Here is a 15,490-nt window from a genome sequence, read left to right on the forward strand (position 1 = left end):
CCCATCTCCACACTCAGTTATGAAACGTGTGATGCCTTATTGAATTGGAAGTTTCATTTTTGACTATGGATTTTAAATGTGGACAGTATATTGCACTGAAGTGGAATGGGGGTTTTATTTTCCCTTTAGAAATGCCTTTAGAAACCAGCTGCTATGAACAGAGTTGCCTAGGAACTAATATAGCCAGTTTCTTGTTCTCTAGAAGTGTATAAATTTCAGATGCACTGGTTCAGAGGGGAGCCATTATAAATATGAAAACATTTGTCTTTGCTTTTGGTCCAGCTGCACAAGGAAGCCAAGTTTTCCTGCAGGGAGGGAAGTGAAGAGAGAAGTGACTTAACTCTTGGTGGTGGTAGTTGATGGCGGGTAATGCTAGGTACTGCAGTGCTGTGACTCAGTGGTGGCCAGAAGGCTGAAGTACTGAGGCTGTACCTGGCATAGAGGTGAGGAAGGTGGGAAGCTTGAAGCATGTGGGAAGGCATCTGATCAGTCCTTAGCTGAAAGTGGGAATGCTTTAGGGGTGGGATCGAAACCTGTCATACAACTCAGAGGGGAGGACAGAGGTGTTCGAAGGGGTAAACTGATTCTGAATGCTCATTCGAGTTTATTTGTTTTTATAAGGAAGAATAATGTGATGTGTTACCCAAGATGGTGTGAACAGAGCTTCAAGCCAATGGAGAAGACTAGGCCTAAATAGCTGAGCCGGTGAAGTGACAGATAAAGCCACACCTGGAGTGCCACATCCTCAGCAGTCTTTCTCAGTGCCAATGCATTTATGGCTGTAAGTGTGGGATTTGCCCAGATCTAAGCAGAACAGGTCTGGTGGATAGGCATGCAGGTGGCCAGCCACAACCCGAAAATATACAGGCACTAAGAGCTGAGGACGGCACTTCTTGGGGGGGGGGGGTTGGGAGCAGTGCCCTAAGCGCACTCTGGACATTGTGTTCAGGTGATGTGCGTGGACTAGGAAACATGGGATGAGTGATTATCTTCAGTGTGTCGACACAGTGAGCTTGTAATCAAATTATCTCACCTAGGGAGATACTCTGTATTCTAAGAAAGCAGACCATCACCATGTCCTGTCTCCACAGTAGGAAAAGGATTTTGGATTGTGATGTAAGGTTTTTTTCTTCAAGAGTCTGGTCCAAAGATAGATAGTATCCATGTAGAACCCTGGATGGTAGCTGGCTACCTCTGCAGGACACATATTATAAAGGAGGAACAACAAATGTGCTGGAACATGCTTAAGTATGTGCATTTTACGTTCTTGAGTCTGGTAGAGCCTGCGTGGGCAACTCTGTTAACTTCCTGTTTGGTTTCTAGGATCATTCACAATAAAAGGAAATGTTTGATAATGCAGTGTCTCTCTTACCAACCTCCCACTCCCTGCCCCTCCCAAGGTACTTCATAAGAACAGGTTTCCTTTTTTTGTTCTTTTGCTCCTTCTTTCTCCCTTCCCTTCTCTCCTTCCCTTTTTCCTCTCCCTTTATCCTCCTTTCCTCTCTTTCTTTTCCCCTCCTTTTCTCCTTCCCTCCTCCACTTTCTCTCTATATCTCTACATCTCTCTGTTTTTCTGTCTCTGTCTTTCTGGAGTCTAGGCACACCTAGGCACCTGTTCATGTTTGGCAAGTGGCATACTAAGCTACATGCCAGCCTCACGTTATTTCCTCTATCAGTTTGGTGTGGACTCTAGAGTATGTGTGCTTTACCAGTCCATACTGAGACAAAGCCAACTTCTGACTTCTAGAACATGGTTGTGCCAAATGTTCTTCACCCCCCCCATCAATGTGTCTTGCTGCATATCTTGGGGGCCAGGATGACTGAACCTCCAAATGAACACTGTATTTTGTCTAATTTAAATAGAGTTTTAAGCAGATCTATTCTTTGGTGTCCACATTTTTATAAGTGGGTTTGTTGTGTATTGTTCACTAAGTAAATGAGAGAGATCTTATAGCAGTACCTAGCAGGAGCAGGTAACAGTAACAAAACTATCCTGCAGTAATTACTGTTAATTGTAACCCATAACTTTGGTGCTCTCAGTGCCTATATATATAAAGAAGTCATTCTCCACCTGCACTGTGTGCCTCCTTTCTGGTTAAATACTTTCTTCATTACAGCAAGTGTTGGACATGTGAAAAGTAGATCTGGCCTGTGTAAATGATCTTTGTAAAATTTGAGGCTTTTTCATAGACACACCTTGGGAATTTGGAGTCATTTAAAGGAATTAGAGAATTGTAGATTTTGTAAAATGAAGCTGACGTTAGCTGCGCCTCAAAGTAGTAGCTGATTTCTTGGACATGATTGCTTCCATTTCCAAATACTTAAATTCTTTAGTAGTTAAAAGAAGAGATTTGATCTCTTTTGTTTTTGTTTTGTTTGCAGTGTTAGAGATTAAACCTAGTGCCTGGTTCTTGCTAGGCAAATGCTCTATCCAGAGCTGGAACTCCCACCTGACTTAATCAGATCCTAGGGCATTTATGATACAGAAAAATATACCTCCAATGCATTCAGAAATTGAAAGGAATCATATATTAATACTATTGGAAATACTATAGATGAAAAAGTTAAAGTGAGGTCAATTTTATAAATGATATGCAATATTTAAATGTATAAATAAAAGAATATAGCAATATGTGCATATACAGTTTTATAAGCGCTATGTTATTTACTCATTTCCTATGCACGTTTATCTAGATCTCTGTATATCCACTGAGGCATATACGCTGTATACCCGGTACATCATGTGCATTCAAACATGGATATGTTCCATGGTTTGTTAATTGATGAATAATGCTAAGTGGGGTATTTCTGCCATAGAGCTGTTGGAGATGGAAAATTAACTGCTTTTGAAGTGAAGAAAGATACCCAAGAGGGTTGGAAGACAACACATCCACAAGAGAGTGAAGGATTGCTACATCCAATTTATAATGAAGTTGTTTTAAATTCAATGACAGTGCCTTGTGCTTGCCAAGGAGGAGGATAAACTTCAACCAGAAGGATTCATGTGTAAAGGGGCCTTCAGAGGAACACTGTAGGGATATTAAGGATTGGATAAACTTGTAAACAACAAAGCCAGAGGTGTTTTTGGCTTGATGGACCAGAAGATCCTTTATTGGTAGGGAGAGAAGAGACAGCGTTTTCATGGCCTACTTGTAGGGAATGAGGACTGATCTATAAGGTAATCCAAGGATTCATTTACATCAGTTGCCATGGAACTAAACCAAATGCTGCTTCATGGTTTGTATAGGAAATTTCACTGCGAAAATGAACTTGTTTTACTCAGCTAATCTACTTTGGTATTTTGCCAGGGTCTGTTAGGTAAATGATGAGCAGAACTTTTTTTTTTTTTATAAAACAGATCAATTCTTAGAAATGATGATTTTCTAAAATAAACATGTAAATGAGCTCAAGATGCAGTTGTCATGGAGCTAAAGAGAAAAATTCCTTAGATCTGATGAGAATTTATGAGTTTGGCATTCCAGGGCATTTGGTCTTGAGGGTCTCTTGTTAATTTTACAATTTTGAGTGACAGATGGAAGGACTGGGAACTGTGCTGCCTGGGTGCTCTGTACCTCCTTTCTTAATAGTCTTCTTAGGTAATAACCAGTCAACCCAGGGTTTTAAGCATGGTCCTGTGAGTCCACATGTATGTCCCTCCTTAAACATGGGACTTTTTTTTTATAAAGCCAAGTGTTCTGTAGGAAGTTGGTAGTGACTATGCAAAGTTGTGGTTTTAGGGTGAAGATGGTGAGACTTTGCATTGCTTTTCATTCCTTTCTGTTCAGCTTGCATCCATTACTGTGCAAGCAGTTCTTGTCACTCTGCTATCTCCTTTCCTGGGTAACAAAGCCACCAAAGAGGTCATGAGGATGTAACTGTACTGGTTATAACTTTTCATTTTCTTATCTTCCCTCTCCCACTTGTCCTTTCTAAAAGCCATGAATCAGGAACTCACATATCCGTGGAGTTAAGTTAAATTTATATCTAGGAGCTGGGCACCAGTAGCTCATGCCTATAGTCCTAGTTACTCAGAAGGCTGAGATCTGAGGATCATGGTTCAAAGCCAGTCTGGGCACTAAAGTCCATGAGACTCTAACTTCCAATTAACCACCAGGAAATGGGAAGTGGCGCTGTGGCTTAAGTGGTAGAGCACTAGCCTTGAGCTGAAGATCTCAGGGACCATGTTCAGGCCCGGAGTTCAAGTCCCATAACCGGCAAAAAAAATTGTATCTAGAAAGCTCTACAGAGAATTGGGAGTTTGGCCTAGTGGTAGAGTGCTTGCCTAGCATGCACAAAGACCCGAGTTCTATTCCTCAGTATCACATACATAGAAAAATGTTGGAAGTGGTGCTGTGGCTCAAGTGGCAGGCCACTGGCTTTGAGGAAAAAGCCCAAGGAGAGTGCTCAGGCCCTGAATTCAAGCCCCACAACTGGCAAAAAAAAAAGAAAAAAAAAAGAAAAAGAAAAAAGAAAGCTCTACAGATACAAGTTCTGCTGTAAGTCAGACTAACTGAGATGCCTTTAATGTGCTTCTGTCAGGAGACAGGGGCTGGGAAAACAACAGTGTACCTGGGCAGCATTTTCTCATGTATGAAGGACAGGCCACTAGAAGGCTGCAGGTCAGTGGGAAAACTCAAAGGGACTTTACAGTTCATATAAAATAATAACAGTAGACTGAGAGGTTGTATGTTTTTATGTCCTTGACTTCAACTATTTTAAGACTTTGAAGAGTGTGAGTCTAAGAGAAAACTGTGCTGCTACTTTTATAGTATTTATTGGTATATCAAAAAAAGGTAGTTTAGAAAGCTTGCAAGATATTTTTTCCCATATATTTTTTATTGTAATTAATAGAAGGGTTACATTCTATTCACCAGATAGAAGGTGCATTACTTCGTACACATTGATACACTTTCTCATGTTTTGGTCCCCATTTCCCTCCCCCCCACCCCTCATCTTGTTTTCCTCCCTTCCCTATCCTAAACCAAAAACACAGTATATCAGATAACAAGGTTAAATGTTGTAACAATATGAGATAACTAAGGGACAGCAAAAGAGATGAGAAATAACATAGTACATTAAGGACAACAATCACTCATTGTATGACTTTTATTTCTATATCCTAGAGGTCTTTTCATTTAGAGTCATACTATATGGCCTTACATATCTAGGTTTTGTTCTATTGTAAATCTATGCTAGGAGAGCCCAAGGTTTCTACTGATTATGACAAATGAGGGAGACCATTGAGCCTTTGAGTCTGGCTTACTTCACATAATATGATTTTTTCTAAGTCTTTCCATTTCCTTACAAATGGGGCGATGTTGTTCTTTCTGACAGCAGCGTAGAATTCCATTGTGTATAAATACCACAACTTGTTGATCCACTCATCAACTGAGGGACATTTGGGTTGGTTCCATATCTTTGCTATGGTAAATAGTGCTGCAATGAACATTGTTGTGTTAGTGGATTTAGTATGTCTTTGTTTCTGGATGATTGGGTAAATGCCAAGTAGTGGAATTGCTGGATCATAGGGGAGCTCTATGTTTAGTCTTTTGAGGAACTGCCATACTGCTTTGCATAGTGGTTGAACGAGTTTGCACTCCCACCAACAGTGTAGTAGTGATCCCCTCTTGTTGTTAGATTTCTTGATCCTGGCCATTCGAACCAGAGTGAGGTGGAATCTTAGAGTTGTTTTGATTTTGCAAGATAATTTTGGATAGACCAATACTCATTCTTGGTTTACATTTTTTTTTTTGCGCCAGTCCTGGACTTGAGCTCAGGGCCTGAGCACTGTCCTTGGGCTTTCTTCAAGGATAGTGTTCTACCCTGAGCCACCACACCATTTCTGGCTTTTTCTATGTATGTGGTACTGAGGAATTGAACCCGGGTCTTCGTGCATGCTAGGCAGGCACTCTACCACTAGGCCAAACTCCCAGCCCTTGGTCTACATTTATATATATGTCATGTTATATATATATATATATATATAAATGACATGAATGCATAGTTTTAGTTATTAGTATCTTTTTTCTTAAAAGGGTTCTCTACTATTCATACATCATTGTTTTTTTTTTCATCTGTTATCTGAAATATTGAGAAGTTGTACATTTTAAAAATAATTTGGGCTTTTATTTTTTTTTAAAGACTTTTCACTCGAGGGATATGTCTGACAAGAATATTGGTAACTTTGAATTATTCAGGAACCTGGGTGCATAGTTGTGAAATAATAGCGCGCTCTCTCTCTCTCTCTCTCTTTCTCTCTGTCTGTCTGTCTGTCTGTCTGTCTGTCTGTCTGCCAGTCCTGGGCTTGAGCTAAGGGCCTGAGGACTGTCCTTGACTTTCTCAAGGCTAAAGCTCTACCACTTGATCCTCAGCACCACTTCTGGCTTTTTTTCTATGTATGTGGTACCAAGGAATGAACCCAGGTCTTTGTGCATGCTAGGCAAGCACTCTACTGCTAGGCCAAACTCCCGGCCAACAGCTCTCTTTTATTCCTATTACTCTTTAATCTCTCTCTGTCTCTCCCTTCCTTCTCCTGCTCCTTCTCTTCCTCTTTCTCTTTTTCCTTCTCTTTCATTCTCTTTGTGCTGGACCTGGCTTTAACTTAGGGCCTTGGCACTGTCCCTGAACATTTTTGCTCAATGCTAACACTCTATTACTTGAGACCCAGTGCAACTTTCAGATATATATTTTTTGTGGTTAATTGGAGATAAGAGCCTCATGGACTTTCCTGCCAGTCCCCAGATTCAGCCTCCCTGGAAAGGCAGGATTACAGATGTGAGTGACCAATGCTCCAGCTTTCCTCATTTTTATCTTGATCATAATCTAGAGTAAAGGATTCTGGCCCTTAATGTTTTTATTTTATAAGCAACTTTGTTGAAATTTTGGTGAGTGATGTATCTTTTTAAGTTTCCATAAAACTTTATTTTTAGTTTTTTTATTGTCAGGGTAATGTATAGAGGAGTTACAGTTACATTCACCAGGTAGTAGGTGCATTACTTCGCACACATTGATACCCCTTCTCATGCTTTTGTCCCCATTTTCCTCTCCACTTGTTTCCCTCCCTTCCCTTTCCTATTTCAAGCAAACAAATAAATGTACATACAATATACCAGATAACAAAGTCAGATACAGTAACAATAGAAGATTAACCAAAGAACAAAAAAACAGAAATAACATAGTACCTGAAGAACAACAATCGCACAAGATAAAGCTCTTGTTTCCATAGCCTAGAGATCCTTTCATTTAGCCTCATCCTATATGACTTTATATACCTAGGTTTTGAGCTATTGTAATCTTCTGCTAGGAGAGTCCTAGATTTGTACTAATTATTACAAATGAGGGAAACCATTGAGCCTATGTTCCTTTGAGTCTGGCTTACTTCATTTAATATGATTTTTTTCTAAGTCTTTCCATTTTCTTACAAATGGGGCAGTGTCATTCTTTCTGACGGCAGTATAAAATTCCATTGTATATAAATTCCACATCTTCTTGATCCATTCATCAACTGAGTGTCATCTGGGTTGGTTCCATATCTTTGCTATGGTAAATAGTGCTGCAATGAACATCGTTATGCTAGTGGCTTTAGTATGTCCTTGTTTCTGGATGATTGGGTAAATGCCAAGGAGTGGAATTGCTGGATCATAGGGGAGCTCTGTGTTTAATCTTTTGAGGAATCACCATACTGTTTTCCATAGTGGTTGAATAAAACTTTTAACAGTTTTAGTTTTTACTGAGTATATCTATCAGCTTATTTTTTTTACTGCATTTGAAAATGTCTTGAACTCTGTATTATGAGACAGTAATACATAATTATTGCAGTAATAGTGTCATGATTTAAAATGGAGAGTCAGTGTCAAGAATTGAGTCCTGACACCTCCCCTGACCCCATTCTGAATTGTCACGCTGGGCACATTTCTTACTCTGGGTTTCTTGTTCTAGTAATGATTTCTTATTAACTTAACTCATATGTGTAAAACCCTTAAATGCTGATAAGTGTTATTTTGTATTATTTTTAGTCCTGTGCTGAATAAGCTTACATTTTTATGAACTGAAAACATACCCTTACTCTATAAATTTTGATATTCCTTCCAAAAACTTTGGTTTATGTTCTGAGCCATTTTTTTAAGATTTTCAAAAACTTACTAGGATGAACTAATGTCCTAGGTTTTATGATTAGCCTGACTTCTGCTGTTTTGGAAAGGGGGAATGAGGTGTATAGTTGAATGAACCCTTACTGACACTGATGTTCAGCAAGTCACTTCCCAGCCATAATCTTCAGTCTTCCTTCCCATGGAATGAAGAAGCTTGACTATTAGGTAGTGTCTACAATTTTCTCATACATGAAACTTTTCTCCATTTGCTGATCAGCAGTTTCTTCCTTTGAGATATTAATGGCACCATATATCATTTGCTATCTGAAATGATCATTTTTATGGTATTTTGTACACAGAGAAAGGTGTCAGTGTTTGGAACTTGAGTCTGCATTTCTTTGAAGGAAATTATAATATATGCTATAGATCCTTGAATAGACTAGATTTTTAAAAGGGGAAGGTTTTACTTAAGATTTTTAACACTAGAAGCCTAAGTAAGTAGATAAATAAATAAATAAATAATTCTTTATCCACTGCTTGCAAACATCTAGGATGCACTTCTAGCCCAGAATGATTTGAGTCGGAAACACTTGAGTATAGTGTCAAGAAAAAGTAATTTAAAGCCTTATGAAAAGTTAGTTTCTCTTAATTCATTGATGATAAACAAAAAGTATTTTTGTGTCCTTTTTCATAACAGGTTGTTTCCTTTCTTTTCTTTTTTTTTCAGAAGAAGATTGTTTTTGAGACAATGTCTTATTTTATTACTCAGGCTGGTCTGGGATTTATTATATAGTTCAGGCTGGCCTCAAACCTAAGATACTCTTATTTCAGCCTTCCAGGGGTTGAGGATATAGATTTGCGCCACCATAGCAAACTGAGGAAAGGTATTTCTGCTCAAAATGCTATTTCCTTTAGAATAAGGTGTGTGTGTGTGTGTGTGTGTGTGTGTGTGTGTGTGTGTGTGTGTGTGTGTGTTGGTACTGGGGTTTGAACAAAGCCTTGTGTTTATCTCAAGACTTGAGAATGATCTCAGCCCTATAAAATTGTTTTGAATAATTATTTTGTGATTGATGTGATATGTGTCATTGAAAACGTATATGTACATTTATATATGAATACATATGTACATACATACAGTCTCAAAGATGAGAATAATTTTTGAGACAAGGTAGCTGTTTTGCCTCTGCCCCCAGAGTGTTGGGATCACAGATGTGTGCCATCATGCCTGGCTAATTGTTATTCAGTGTTTTCTTGTGTTATAAAACTTTCTTCTGTTCAATATTATTACCCTTTTGGATGTCCTGAAACCATTAACCAACCAGTTGGAAAACCCCATAAAATATAATATATTCTATGTGATAGTATTTTTAAAAGTCACACCTTCCCTTTAAAAGGAGTAAATTTATCTTCAATCTGGTGCTAGTGGGCTCATGCCTGCAATCCTAGCTACTGAGGAGGCTGAGATATGAGAATCACAGTTCAAAGTCAGCTTGGGCTGACTTATTTCCAATGAGTTACCAAAAAAAAAAATCTGGATGTAGACCTGTGGATCACATGATAGAACACTAACTTTGAAGAAAATAGCTTAGGGACAGTGCCCAGGCCCTGAGTTTAAGCCTTAGGACCAGCATAGAAACAACAACAGCAACAACAAAAGAAGCAAACAAAACTAATCTATTAAATTTTCCTCTAGGATAAGGTAAAATAATACAAGGATGGGAAAGAAAGAAACAAACTTACTTACTTGAATTAGGTCCTGCAAATTATTTGAACTTGAAGTGGGTATGTTGGTCCTCCTGAGGGTTATCCCAGCACTCAGGAGGACGAGAGAGAATTGTTAGTTCAAAACTAACCTAGACTGCTTTTTGAGTTCCAGGCAAGCCTAGGTTACGGAGCTATACCCTATATGAGAAATATATATATATATATGTATATGTATAAATATATATATGTATATGTATATTTCACCAGTCAAAAGCTATTTAAAACATTTTCATAGGGGTAAGAATGTTCAAAAACTAATGTACCCACTACCTGATGAATGTAACTATAAGCCCTCTCTACACCACTCCAACAATAAAATAAAATTTAATAAAACCATTTTCATATGTCACCACTTTTTATATACACCTCAGACAACTTAGAGGATGAAAGACCTGGAGGCAAATATTTACCACCTGGCTTGAAAAACATGGTGAGCATCATGGTAGAATGGTTTATAAGTAAACACTTTTCCTGGTTTATTTCCTGAAATTATTATTGATACCTTAATATCATCTAGTTTCAGGTGATACTCGTGAGATTAATATCTTGAGATTTATGTGATTCAGAGGCTGTCTCTAAGTGATAGAATGAAGAACTTGGTTATCATATTGTCAAATCATCCCCCACTGTTGCTAATGCTTAGAATGTAATGTAGGAGGAATGGAGATGAACCTGATGAGTTGGAGAGACACGGGATGTGTTAGTCATCACCATGAGCATCATCCTTTGTGAAGTGCTGGGACACTGCAGAGTATACTAAAGCATAAAACTCTGCAGATGAAACTGTTAGATGCATCGGTTTTTAAATTTAAGCAATTCTTTTTTTTTCAGGAGCAGTACTGGGGTTTGAATTCAGGGCTTCACTTCTGCTAGGCAGGTGCTCTATCATTTGAGCCATACCTACATCCCTGTTTGGTCACTTTGACTTGAACTTTCTTGTATTATTTATGCTTCCCACCATGGCTGGGATTACAGGCCTGAGCTGTCTTACCCCGTGGGATATATGTTTTAAAAATAAAAGATTACGGGCCAGGAGTTTGGCCTAGTGGTTAAAGTGCTTGCTTAGCATGCATGAAGACCCGGGTTCGATTCCTTGGTACCACATACATAGAAAAAAGCCGGAAGTGGTGCTGAGGCTCAAATGGTAGAGCTCTAGCCTTGAGAAAGTCCAAGGACAGTGCTCAGGCCCTGAGCTCAAGCCCAGGACTGGCAAAAAAAAAAAATAAAATAAAATAAAAGATTACTTAATAGTGAGGTTTCATTCATGAATTGTAAGCCAAAATTTTGTACATAAATCATGTTGGATATTACAACAGTGCCATGTTGGATATTACTAGGTAGGTTCTTCCTTTCAGGTTATAAAATGTCTATGGCATATACTTTATTTTATAAGTCCATGGGCACACATTGGTTTTCACATTGAGCATAGCTAATGGGGGGGGGGGTTATATCTTGAAACAAATGGTATCTCAGAGTGTTATTGGCAGTTTTTCTTTGCTTTGGTGGTATGGAATATAATGTTAAATTTTAAAATACTTGGCATCTTAATATTAAATGTAATAAGGCATTTGGGGGAAAAACTTGTACTAAGCAATACAAAATTGTATAGCAGGGGCCTGGGGTGGTAGTCCACATGTGAATTACTGCTACTGGGAGGTGGAAGTAGAATCATGGTCTGGGGCTACCCCTGGCAAAACCAGGACCATCTAGGAAATAATTAAAAGCAGAAAGATTGCTGGTTGTGGCTTACATGGTGAAGCACTTGTGTAGGACATGTCAGGCCCCGAGCTCAGGCATCAGGATGGAACACAGCAACAAAAACTGTATTGTGGGAAAAATTAGTCTTCTTGTTGACCTCTACACCTGCTCTGTCTTCACCGATAGCGTTCTGAACAATCTGCTGGCTGCCCTTTCAGACCTTCTGGTGCATTGATAAAAAAATACTCTTACACACATATGCCGTATTTGTGATTAAAAGCATATAAATCAGATTCTCTCAGGAGACAATATGTTGAAAATGAACTACTTGTGAGTGGTGATGGGAGGAAAAATCTGGGAGAGAGTGAAGGAAGGGTGACAAAAAGAAATGTACTCATTACCCGAGTTATCAAATAATAATCATTCTGTGTATCATCTTTATAATAATTTAAAAACACTTAATAATAATAAAAAACTTAAAATATAGCAGAATATGCAATAAAATACAAACCAGGTCCTAATAAATACTTAAATATAGTACAACAGTAAAAAAGTTACCAGGGCCTGAGCACTGTCCTTGGACTTGCTCAAGGCTAGAGTTCTACCACTTGGGCCTCAACATCCCTTCTGGTTTTTTCTATGTATGTGGAATAGAATTCCGGTTTTTGTGCATGCTAGGAAAGCACTCTACCACTAGGCCAAACTCCCGCCCCTCCAGGTCTATTTTCTATGTCAACTAATTAAAAAAATAATCGGAGTGGCATATTGGCTGCAAAGTGTGGAGTTACCATGAGGAGAGAGATTTAGAATAGTCCAGTTTTCAGTCTTGCAGATAAAGACAATGGTCAACATTGTTTTATATGAATCTTTGTGTAGTCATGAAATATATTTTCCAAAAATATTTTTCAACACCTGATTTCTGGATAAAAGGATTAGCCATTATTAGCTGGTGCTGGTAGCTTACACTTTCATCCTAGCTACTCAGGAGACAGATCTGAGGATTGCAGTTCAGAGTCAGCCAGGGAAAGTCCTTGAGACTCCAATCTGTAATTAAAAAAAAAAAAATTTAAAGTAGAACTGTGGCTCAAGTGGTAGAGTGCTAGCTTGAGCAAAGAAGCTCTGGGACATTCTCAGGACCTACACGCACACACACACACACACACACACACACACACACACACACACACACAGATTAGCAAATGTTAAGATTTGTACTAATATGTGTTATTAAATAGCTTAAAATATTAAAATAAATCCCCCCCTCGCTCTCTTACTCTGTCTCTTTGCCAGTCTTGGGGCTTGAACTCAGATCCTGGGCACTGTCCTTGGGCTTTCTCAAGGCTAGCACTCTACTACTTGAGCCACAGCAGTATTTCTGGCTTTTTCTGTGTGGTGGTATGGAGGAATCGAATCCAGGCTTTTGTGCATGTTAGGCAAGCACTCTACCATTATGTACTGAAATATCTCAACATTTTAAATATGGATATTTTGTTAAAGAAATTCCTTGATGGTGGGAGTCACTTCCTAATTGCATAAGAAGAATTTCTTCACTCTCTGTTGTAATATTTATATTTCTTTTAAACAAAAAACGAAAAGGCGAAATTGTCCCTCTTTCATGGTCGCTACATTGATGATGAAAAAACCTTGAATCCCAAAGAGATTAAGCAACTGGATCAAAATAACCCAGTATGCACTGTGTGTTAGAACTGGATCTTGAGCCTTTCTTCCATCTCTTTTTAGAGCAATGTTCTTTTTGTATGATGTCAAATTCCAAGGGCCAATAATATTTAAAAAAAACTGGATTAACCCACCAAAAGGTGATGTAATCATATTATTTTTATGTTGTTTGGCAGCTTACAAAATTGTTGAGAGCCAGGAGGCTCTCCAAAACAGAGAAAAGATTGCTCTCTGACCCAAAGAGTGAGTCTTTTATCTGCTCAGAGACCAGATTTGTTTTTCAATTTCTTTCAAGCTTTTGTTTGATGATGCTTCCTGGTATCATTTGGAGTTCCAAGTCACTGATGGATTAACATGCTAATACATCCACAAAACTTAAATGAATATAATATTCTCATTGCTAGAGAATGTGAGAAGGAAGTCTAGTGTTTTAGGGAAATCTTAAGAGTTCTCATGATTTGTATGCCAGTCTTGATACGTATTGCAAGTAAATGCTGCATTTGGCCTTAGCCGGAATCATCCATGTTCTTTTTTTATGGTATGTTTTTCTCATTTACAATTCATCTCTGTTCTATTAAAAAATGTCTGGATTCCAGGTGCTGACGCATCATGCTGTAATCCTACCTACCCAGGGGGCTTGAGATCTGAGGATCAATGTTTCAAGACTCTTATCTCCAGTAGGCTCTGAGGGAGGGTAAGGGAGGGGGCAGCAGGCACAGAGACAGAGTGGGGTGGGGAAAGAAAGAAAGAAAGAGAGAGAGAGAGAGAGAAAGAAAGAAAGAAAGAAAGAAAGAAAGAAAGAAAGAAAGAAAGAGAAAGAAGGAAAGAAAGGAGTGGGGCTGTGGCTCAAAGGGTAGGGTGGTAGCCTTGAGCTGAAGAGCTCAGTGACAGCATCCAGGCCCAGAGTTCAAGCTCCATGAACAACCAAAAAAAAAAACAAAAGAAAACAAAGCAAACAAAAAAACCAAAAACAAACAACAAATAGCAACAAAAAAAAAACCAGAAAAGAAGAAAGGAAGGAAGCCAGAAGTAGAGCTGTGGCTTAAGTTGTAAAGTGCTAACCTTGAATATAAAAGCTCAGGGACAGCTTCTAGGCCCTAAGTTCAAGACCCAAGACTTGTGCGCGCGCACACACACACACACACACACACACAACCCACAGGCATACATGTATGCACACACAGACAAAAAGAAAAAATATTTGAGTAACTCAGTAGCAATATTTTTTATAATGTGAAAGGGGCACATGGATTTATTTTTTATTTTTGTTTGGTGTGGGGCTTGAACTCAGACTGGGCATTATCTCCGGGCTCTTTTGTTCAAGCCTAGTGCTCTGCCACTTTGAGCCACAGCTCTACTCCCAGTCTTTTGAGTGATTAATTTGAGATGAGTCCCATGGGGGACTTTTCTGCCCAGGCTGGCTTTGAACCATGATCCTCAGATCTCAGCCTCCTGAGTAGCTAGGATTACAGGAGTGAGCCACCAGTGCCTGGCTGAATTCTTGTACTTTTAATGAATACTTGAAGTACTTCAGGGAAGTCTAACAATAGGAGAAAATTTAAAATCAATTGCATTAGTTTGTGGAGAATGTTAGTTTGAGAATTGAAAGTGAGCCAGTGAGGTGGTTTGAATGTGTCCCCCACAAAATCCTTAGGTTGGAAGCTTAATCCTCAATCTCATATGCTAACAGTATTTTGAGGTGGAATCTGGGGAAGTAATAAGGAATAAATGAGATCTTGGCAATGTGGTGTCAAAGATGGATTAAGAGACCTCGTAGGAAGAGCTAGAGAGGCTCCAGCAAGCATGCGCATTCTGTCTTCCCATATGATGCACACTATGCCATGCTGACGTAGCAGGCAGGCCCAACCTGTGTTATTGCTGGCTTTGAGATCTTTGACTTCCTGACTTCCAGATCCTTACATGAATAATTTGCTTTTCTTTATGAATTACTCAGTCTTTGATTTCGTTAAACCAGCAGACATAGATGAATTCCATGACTGACAGCCTTTAAATACACCAAGACCTGTGTAGATAAGAGGTAGAAAACTACAAGCCAGACCAACGTTGGCTGAGATGTGGCCAACTCAGGACCCCTGCAACGTCCCTCACATTGTGGTTTCCATCACACAAAACATTGGGAGGAGGGATATGCAATGTGCAATCTTACAGATTGAGAGTCGACTTTTACTGTGCCAAAGTGCATAGTAAACACTCTGTTTTTATTGTCACTTATTTTAGTACTTTAAATGATATCATGAGTT

The 15,490-nt window shown here is 38.9% G+C and overlaps 1 protein-coding gene across 4 annotated transcripts in view; it reads left to right on the forward strand.

Moving 5' to 3' along the window:
* Positions 1-15,490, forward strand: part of Cacnb4 (calcium voltage-gated channel auxiliary subunit beta 4) — a 244,120-nt gene that overhangs the window by 107,798 nt on the left and 120,832 nt on the right. The window contains exon 2 of one of the 4 annotated variants that reach the window (XM_090342844.1): positions 622-781. The exons of the other annotated variants lie outside the window; for them this stretch is intronic. Within the exon in view, the coding sequence (XP_090198970.1) occupies positions 776-781 (6 nt within the window). The 5' untranslated portion in view covers positions 622-775. The remainder of the gene's footprint in view (positions 1-621; positions 782-15,490) is intronic. 4 annotated transcript variants of the gene reach the window in all.

Source organism: Megascapheus bottae, chromosome 12 (genome assembly GCF_031878675.1).
Source record: "Megascapheus bottae isolate mThoBot1 chromosome 12, mThoBot2.hap1, whole genome shotgun sequence".
In the NCBI taxonomy this organism is placed as follows: Eukaryota; Metazoa; Chordata; class Mammalia; order Rodentia; family Geomyidae; genus Megascapheus; species Megascapheus bottae.